The 9,742-nt window shown below is 41.9% G+C and overlaps 1 protein-coding gene across 1 annotated transcript in view; it reads left to right on the top strand.

Annotated features, from left to right (window-relative positions):
- Window positions 1–7,383, top strand: part of LOC132775828 (uncharacterized) — a 44,280-nt gene extending 36,897 nt beyond the window's left edge. The window contains exons 19-21 of the mRNA XM_060776840.2: window positions 916–1,242; window positions 3,643–3,769; window positions 7,213–7,383. Of these exons, the coding sequence (XP_060632823.2) occupies window positions 916–1,242; window positions 3,643–3,769; window positions 7,213–7,287 (529 nt within the window). The 3' untranslated portion in view covers window positions 7,288–7,383. The remainder of the gene's footprint in view (window positions 1–915; window positions 1,243–3,642; window positions 3,770–7,212) is intronic.
- Window positions 7,384–9,742: the final 2,359 nt, after the last annotated feature.

The following is a 9,742-nucleotide window of genomic DNA, read 5'->3' on the forward strand; positions in this document are numbered from 1 at the left end:
CTATACCACGGGATGAAATAGTTGTTCCCTGTAGTGGAGAACCAGGTATTTGAAAGACCAAATAATACATCAGATTTCAAGTGGTTGTGTTTGTAGTGATATTACATTATTATGTATAATGTCAAATAACTGTTATCACTAAGGGATGTAAGTCTGCAGACGTTAAGATCACTCAAGTGGAGTACGTTCATTTCACAAATTAATGAAAAGGGAATACAGATTAGAGGATAGTTCTCATTCAGGCTGTATTTCTGCAAATTTTTACATTCTTTTTGGCTTAAAATTCTTCCAAAATACACATTTTAGAGGAAAATCCCAGTTTCTAAAATTATATATGTATTACTGAACTGCACTAGAACTGGATCAGTCCATCCTTAGCTGCCATCACTCAGGAGGGCTGATGTGCTGGAAAAATGCTACAAAAATCAGGAAAATGCCTCTATTAACTAAAAACACTTTGTCCAGCCCGGGCAAGCATTTTTACCAGCAAAGCTCCCCAGTGCCTTGAAACACCTGCTTAGTCAAAGAGAAAGGAAAAGAAAAATGTTCCATTAGCCCAACAATGGCGAAAGATGGCATCACTGGGATGGGAGCATGTGGTTGCCCTTACAAAGAAATTGGGTGTTGCTAAAGAGGTGGGGGCATATTGGAAAAAGAAGAGAATTTTCCAAACAGGAGGGGCAAGCATAGGAACTCAGATGCATAAAAGGGCTTTAACCAGCCATGCAAAAAAGACAGAGGTCAAATTCATACATGCATGCATGTGTGGCTGCTTTTGATTCCTAGCTCCAAAGCGACACATCTTTTTGCCTCGATAGACAGCAGGGAGAGCACATCAAGGCTGAAAGGACTATGAGAGGTTCAAGGCTGGCCACCCTGGCTGTACTTTCAATGCAGCTTTGTTTCCTGGCTCAGGCTGATGGGAGATTTGTTGGGAAAGGACTGGTTGCTGAGGAAGACCCTCCAAAGGCTAGAAGAGCCAGGAGGACTTTTGACACATTCCCTGAAGGAGACAAAGAGGCCAAAACTGAAAAGCAGAATTCCGGCAGAATGCGGAAGGCAAAAAGAGAAGCCAAAGCTGGTGATGGAATTCATAGCAAAGTTTCAAACAAGCCATGGTCGGAAAGCAGAAAGCAGAAGGCAGGTGGCAGGGGGAAAATGCCCCAACTTCCTCCTCCAAAAACTAAAAACCAAGGGTTTCAGACCTATTTGGAAGGCCATGGGAAGTTTAATACTGACACGGTGAGTAAGTTCTCTTCCGCTTTTGCTCTTGTCCAATTGGTGTTGAAATCTTACCCTCAACAGATATCTGGTCCATTCTAAAATTATGAGCAAATGGTGACTAGATCTGGTGGGACAAATGGGTGACAGTTCCAAAATGTAAAATACTAAGATATAATACATGATATAGACATCTTCTCTTGCCATTAGTCTCCTCTGGAGGAGATAATATGATAGATTAGGTGAGGTAGAGATGAGCAAGCCTGACAGTATGCTGCATCCAGGACTCCCTACTTCTCTGCAAGAATTGCACAGACAGACTTCTGTACAGACTGATAACCAGTAAGCCGCGGGGTGCCACGGGGCTCCATCCTGAGTCTGGTGCTCTTGAATGTCTATAACAGTGGTTCTCAATCTTTTCTTGACCAGGAACCACATTGACCAGGGACCACTTGACCAGGGACCATTTGACCAGAGACCATCCTCCAACATTAGTATCAAAAGAGTTACAAATCAATTTTTGATTTGGTTTGGTGATTTGGGGTGCTGATTCAGAAAATGGCATTGAATAGACCACATTAGCTGTAGTTTCTGATACAGAATGTATGCCATCCAGTAGTTGCCATCTGCTCATTCACAGAAAACCACATTAATAACCATAGAGGGGATATTAATCTCAGTCTATCACCCTTGTAAATTGTGCAAATAAAGAGTACATGTTTTACAGTTTCGATTTTATCCTCCCCACAAGGGCAAACTCTGTGCTTGACAAAAGGGTAACAGAACAGGTGGCCAAATTTCTCTTTGCAGCGGCCAAAAAGCCACAAGTACTTCATGAATAACCTGTAAGTGCTAAAAGTGTAACAAAGAGTACTCAGGAGACTTTTTACTAATCGGCAGTCAGTTCCTGTTTTAGATTATAAAGACAGTCATTCAACGCTGATGCTTGCTTTCATTAATAATAAGCCAAATGTAATGTTTTTAATTACTTAAATGTTGTGTTCCATCCATCTACTTTCACTTGACTTAGCCGATGGTTTGTTGACCGAAATAAAAGCTACTGAACTGAACTGATATTTAATTATCTAGAGCAGCAGACATTAGTTTGGGGCTCGCGGCTCACCAGTGATCTATGGCCCACAGGTTGGGAACCACTGGTCTATAAGAAACCCTGAAGTTAAAGTCAAAAGGGGGTTTAAAATGGGGTGCCCTCACTATGCTGGTGAACCAATATTTCTTTATCATCAAAGAGTTGGCTAAGGCTGTGTAAGTACTGGACCAGCGCCTGGATACTGTAATGAGATCAATAAAAATACAAATATGTATGGTGTTGATGGGAATGGGACATGACCACTGTGCGTGAGGAGGAGCCAGTCCTTCATGTCACTTCATTTGCCGAGGATCCTGGCTCTTTTTCATTTCTTTTGTGACAGTTTTCTGTCACCCTCACAAAGAAGGTAGAGGAGATCAGTAACACATTGCAAACATGAAGAGGAAAAACTGGAACCCCGCAGATCTGCTTCCTCCTCCTCTTCCTGTGTTCTGTGAGTCTCTGTTCCTCTGGAATTACTTTACTTTTGCCTGGGCAAAAATGAGATTCACAGATGCAGGAAGAAGAGCCTGATCAGCCAGGGAAATGCCTTCTGTTACCTGCATGCCATGAGTCTCGCTCACTCAGGAAAAAACAAACAAGCAAAACAGAGACTGGTGGCGTGCACACTTCTCAACCAACCATCCCATTCACTAAGTTTGGGAGTTTTTTTCTTAAAATTCCATGTCAGGAACATCTTGAGAAACTGCAAGTCACTTCTAGTGTGAGAGGATTGGCCATCTGCAAGGACATTGCCCAGGGCAATATCTGAGCTACTAATCTGAACTCCTATAAATTATTGACTTTGAACTTATTTTAACGTGTTTATATTACTTTAACTGCATGCTGCCCTGAGAGCTAATGGTGGAGGGTGGGATATAAACAAACAAGTAAACAAGCAAACATATTTGCAGTAGATGTGTCCACAATTGAAATATCCCTCATTTTATAACAGAGAAGAAATCCCCAGTAACTCACACGTGGACTTTTTGTTTGATCAAAGTAGCTGTCAACAAAATTCAGCTGATTTTCCATGCCCCTTAAGAGCTGGGAGATGGTCACAAATTCAACAGGCACAGTATTCTGAATGATTGTCAATCCAGATTGGGAAAAGCTGCGTAACTGGAGTTATTGCCTCCTAAGGAGTACAGATCTTTAGGAACACCCAAAAATGTGTTATATCAAAATATTGACTGTAATGTGGTCTCCTTTTATTAAAAGTTACGCTGGACCTTGATTATCATAAAAGCTTATAACTGAATAAATACTAGAGTTAGCAGAGAAAAACAAGGACTGATATTATGATGGATTCTCCTTTCTTTTCTTGTCAGTATTCCTGTCCTGGGATTCGCTCAAAGGACTGCAGAAAACCTTCAGACTGTGATGGCTGCTTGGGCCTCTATACCTGCAAACTGCCACGGGGGAAGTGCAACCTCAAAGCAGTTTCTCGCCAAACAGGTACCCCATTAATACAATAGAAACGTATCTCCCAAATGTCCTGATTTGGCAAGGATAGCCCTGATTAATCATCCATCATCCAATTTTTTGGCTCCTTTAAAATGTCAGTTTTTCTTTCCACTTCCTTTGTCCTCACCTTACTTCCGTTACAGCAAACTGAGCTCACAACGTAAAGGTTGCACTCAATTAACTCATTAGAGGGAAGAGGAGAAAAGATAATGAGATCCTGTCTTTCCCAGTTGGCTCAGGCAAAGTACTGCACCTTCCCTAGCTTGTGTTCATTATTAATTTTAACTTTTGTCATCAAGACACACGCTGGCATTATCCAGCCACATGTGCCTTGGTTGCCACCTATGAAATGTTGGTGGGTGCACATGAATGTGAGTCACTTATACTCTATTTGGTGGTTCTCAACCTGTGGGTTCGCAGATGTTTTGGTCTACAACTCCCAGAAATCTTAACTGCTGGTAAACTGGCTGGGCTTTCTAGGAGTTGTAGGCCAAAATACCCGGGCACCTATAGGTTGAGAACCACTGCTCTATGTATTCTAATAAAGACATATTATGGAAGTTCCTGGTAGAGCTCTAACCTTCACTGATACGGTAAACCTATGTTAAGACTACTCCCATTTCCAGTATGTGAGTGTTTGTTGTTGTGCACCTTCCAGTCACTTCTGGCATATGACAACCTATCATGGGGCTTTCATAGCAAGATTTGTTCAGATGATGTTTGCCTTTGCTTTCCTCTGAGGCTAAAAGAGTATGATTAAGGTAACTCAATGGATTTCTATGGCCAAGCAGGGATTCAAATCTCGATCTTCACGTCACACTGGCTCTGTTATATTCCTCCTCATAAGACTTTAAAAAAAAAAAAACAATCCTGCACCTGGAAAACCTCAAAGCAGAGTGTCATCCCAGCCTTTCAACAACAATATAACTTTCTGAAGGATCATTTTTGCATGTGATCTCACCTTTAGTAATACATTCTAAAAAGAGACTTTCTAGTTGCCAATAAGAAAACAGCCATAGTTCTCAATAGTTCTCTCCAGTATTATTTTTCAAAAGTAGGCAGTAGAGGGTGCTCTAGCTACAAAAAAATGTTTTAGGAAATGTTTTAGGACCAGTTTATGAATCCTCAATAATCTTATTTCTAAACCTACTTAGAATACTTTTGTAGCAGCATTATAATGCTGCTTTAAAAACACAACACAGAAAATTAGAAAGCATTCTGTTATTTCAATATTTTGGAACAGTGAGAAAGATGTTTTTGCTCTATTTAAAAATTGGTTGAAAATGCATCAATGAGAAAATTGTACAGAATGCACACAGAACAGTCCAATACTGGAGCCGCGGTGGTGCATTGGGTTAAACCTTTGTGCCAGCTGAACTGCTGACCTGAAGATTAGCAGTTCAAATCTGAAATATGGGGTGAGCTCCCATCTGTCAGCTCCAGCTTCTCATGCGGGGACATGTGAGAAGGATGGTAAAAACATCTGGGTGTCCCTGGGCAACGTCCTTGCAGATGACCAATTTTTTCACAGCAGAAATGACTTGCAGTTACTCAGGTTACTTCTGGCACACACACACACAAAACAAAGTTCAATGCTCCACTGCGAAAAAATTGCCTCCCCACATTTAAACAATTCCAACACTTTCAATCAATCAATCAATATCTCATTTTGAGCTGCTTTTAAAATGTCCCAGTTTTCATTAACTATCCCCAACTTCACACTTTGTTTTCAGCTTACTTTGATTACTGAAAAATGAGTTCAAAGTGGAAAAGCACTTGAGGTAAAAGGAAGAGTAGGAGTAGAATCTTGTTTTCTGTTAGCTCAGACAAAAACCAGCTTTTACAACCTTTCCTAGCTTGCAGCCTCCCTCGTTGTGTCATTGTGACCATAATCCAAACTTGTGTGGCCACACAGCTTGTTTTGTATATGTGCCATTGTTGGAGGGTATGATTTTGGTTCATTTGGGTTAAAAACACAACCCCTGAGAAGTCAATAAATTAGGCCTGGGGAACACCAGGCCCTCTACATTTCCCAAGTTGTGGGGGATCAGCAATTATTTTTCCCCAATATGCTAGGGACCAGCACCATACTTATGGCCACGAACTACAATTGCTTCTTTTGTGGAAACTTATCAGGGGCTGGCAACCAATAGTTTGTGGACTTGCACCAGTCCTTTGGTCATAGCATTGAGTAACATTGCTCTTGATCTTGGTGGGAAGAGTGTCATCCTTGAGATGATTGATAGCAATTCAAGTGCTTCTCAGCCCTGTCTATATTGACAAGGCTGTTGAGACCTATAGTCCAACAATCTCTGGAGGACTGCTTGATTCCTTCCCTTCATTGATGTATTGCTGGACTGCAACTTCTATCAGATTTAGCCTTAATATGTATTGTCGAAGGCTTTCATGGCTGGTATTACTGGGTTGTTGTAGGTTTTTCGGGCTGTATGTCCATGTTCTAGAAGCATTCTCTCCTGAAGTTTCATCTGCATCTATGGCAGGCATCCTCAGAGGCTGTGACCTCACAACCTCTGAAGATGCCTGCCATAGATGCAGTAAAACTTCAGGAGAGAATGCTTCTAGAACATGGACATACAGCTCAAAAAAGCTACAACAGGGGTCCTCAAACTAAGGCCCAGGGGCCAGATGCGGCCCTCCAAGGTCATTTACCCGGTTCTCGCTCAGGGTCAACCTAAGACTGAAACTACTTGAAAGCACACCACCACCACCACCACCACCACAACAACAATCCTATCTCATCAGCCAAAAGCAGGCCCACACTTCCCATTGAAATACTAATAAGTTTATATTTGTTAAAATTGTTCTTCATTTTAATTATTGTATGGTTTTAAGTGGGTTTTGCACTACAAATAAGATATGTGCAGTATGCATAGGAATTCATTCATTTTTTTTCCAAATTATAATCTGGCCCTCCAACAGTTTGACGGACTGTGACCAGGCCCTCTGTTTAAAAAGTTTGAGGACCCCTGACTTAAAACAACCTTAGCCATAATAGCCAGTGGTGAAATATGATAGGTGCTACAGTCTGGAAGGCCTTATATTATCTAGACCAGTGGTTCCCAACCTTTTTTTGAACAGGGCCCACTTGACCAGGGTCCACCTTGACCAGGGCCCACTTAACTAAGGCCCACTTTGACCAGATACCACTCTCCAACATTCCTACCAAAAGGGTCAGGGCTGGTTAGCTCTGCAGAAATAAGCGGAAATAATAATAATAATAATAATAAAAATAAATAAAGAGGAAGGGGGTTTGCAGACTGGATTTTCGTTCTCACGGCTCATTGCTTGGCCGCTGCTCACAGGTTGAGAACCACTGATCTAGACCCATGGAAAATGGACTGGGATAGTTACAGCTACTTGCTTAGTATCACACCTATAATATTATACTGATAGCTTGTTTCCTTTCTCCACAGCTAGCTTCTCCCAGAGTATCTGAAGCTGACTGCATTTGTACTGCACACCAATCTATCCAAATCATTCCGGGATGAATTTGTACATCTAGAGCTACAGTAGAGTATTGGGGGTGCGTTGGGGTGTGTGAGTAGGTGGCATATGTAAATTAACAGAAAATAAAACATGCCATTCGGTGGGATAAAAAAAACATTTGTAAGCTCTTAATTTATCTAAAATGTTTCTATTTTTGAAGATGGACTCTCCGGTGAATGGCTTACTAAGCTTCTATTCAGGGAGAGACTCCTCTGCCCTGGAGGATGAAAAATGAGCAGAGAGTGAGCAGCTGTCATTGCATTTCCTGTACTCACTCAGGATCCTACAGCTGCTACTCCACAAGGATCCAGAGCAGAAATGGTTGCAGTGTGACCCAGTTCTTGGAGCCCAGGCACAAAATTTGGGGGGAAAGGCTGTCCAGATCCCTGGACACTCTTAACAGATGGCCATCTAGCCTTTGCTTATACCTTTGGAGAAGACACCACCACAGTCCAAGGCAGAGTGTTGAACACCTCTTATTGTGTTATTTAGTTACTGAAATCTACAATTAAGACAGCGATGGAGACTCTTCTGTTATGTGGCAAGATTGCCATCTTGAAAATGACTGAGGCTAGGGGCTGTTTGTGTGCTGGACGAGGCAGCTAGTGGTAATCATCTGAAAATCTATGTCCCACTCTTTCAAGTGGTAATAGTTTCACTGGTGGGCAGTTCATGGTTGCAGAGATATAGCAATTTCAAATCGGGTCCAGCTTTCTGAAACACTCTGTATACATGTCTCGCCAGGAGAAAACCACCAACACAACAATTCCCTTGGCTACAAAGCAGTTCAATTCACACAACAAGTTTTCCTGGGGCACATGTAGCTGCAGACTAGATGTTCCTGATCGCGGAATTAAATGGATTTCTGGTAGAAAGTGATGGGGAAATATCTCTTCCTGGTCCTTTCCAGGATAGCCTTTGCCAATCAGCAGAAACAACCACAGTGGAGGAATGGTCTGATCTTGTCTGTCTCTTCTTATAACTCTATTCTGTTTTTAGCACTACCAACGTTTAAGAGAAGTTACTTTCAATTTTCATGTTCAGGTTCAAGTCAATACCTACAATAGGGAGAGAGTTATGAAACATAAGTCTGCCATTTTGCTCCCAGTTACAGCCCTGCAGTATCTTGGAGTGACCCCAGGTCCCCAAACTTTACATTGTTTGATAATAGCTCTCTATAATTTCCGAGAAGAGATCCTGGAGCTTGTGCATGCACCAACTCATGCTCCACCACTGAATCACAAGTCTTTCTCTCCAACAATAACATACACAATATGTTATTGCTGGACCACTCTAACAACCACCATGTCTGACTACACAGAGAAGCCATTGAAATTCACAAAGATGTGGATAATTTCAACAGAAAGGGGGAAAATGAACAAAATCTGGCTACCAGTATTTTAAAAAACTCTAAAATTAGGACAGTAAATAAAGAATAACTATTTGAAAACGGGGTAATTCCAGACATGAAACAATCAGGGCCAGCTAACACCTCCCAACAAAGGATTCCCCAGCAGGAAGCCGCAAGGCTTTGCACTGCTAATCAAGGTGAATAAGTGCAACATTCACATTTGCCTCCAACAGACAAGAGTTCTTTCTCCCACCCTTGACCTTCCACAGATGTATACACCTCCGTATTGTCGAAGGCTTTCATGGCCGGAATCACTGGGTTGTTGTAGGTTTTTTCGGGCTATATGGCCATGGTCTAGAGGCATTCTCTCCTGACGTTTCGCCTGCATCTATGGCAAGCGTCCTCAGAGGACCTCACTACCTCTGAGGATGCTTGCCATAGATGAAGGCGAAACATCAGGAGAGAATGCCTCTAGACCATGGCCATATAGCCCGAAAAAAACCTACAACAACCCAGTATACACCTCCCTTGCTTAGTTTTCAACAGATATCACAATCTCTGAGGATGCCTGCCATAGATGTGGGTGAAACGTCAGGACAGAATGCTTCTGAACATGGCCATATAGTCTGGAAAACTCACACCAACCCAGTGATTCCGGACATGAAAGCCTTCGGCAACACAACGTACACAATAATTCCCAACTTACTTGTAACCAAATCCTTGGTTATTTACTATAAGAGATAGTTTTGCAGATGGCCGCAGCAGTTAAAGTAGAGTCTCTTCACACATTCTGTTGTCCGTCAGGCATATGAGAACAACCCAGCCTTCACCTTTGCATGGAAGAGGAATGGGCCAAATTGGTAACTGTTTCCCATATTCTGATCATCAGGTGCTCAACAAACTGGCACGACTATAATTAAAAACATATTGATTTACCCTTGCCAACTCTCTTTTTTCATGCAACTATTTCTCTTTGGGTTTTGGCCTGGATGCAGAAAGGATCTTCCATCTGCCCTTCTTTCATTCCCCTCCCCATGCTTTTTAATAGATCTTTGGAAATATGAAGTAGGATCGCAAATCACTTGGAATGGATAAGACTAAGCGAA

The sequence above is a fragment of the Anolis sagrei genome, chromosome 5 (assembly GCF_037176765.1).
Source record: "Anolis sagrei isolate rAnoSag1 chromosome 5, rAnoSag1.mat, whole genome shotgun sequence".
Classification (NCBI taxonomy): domain Eukaryota; kingdom Metazoa; phylum Chordata; class Lepidosauria; order Squamata; family Dactyloidae; genus Anolis; species Anolis sagrei.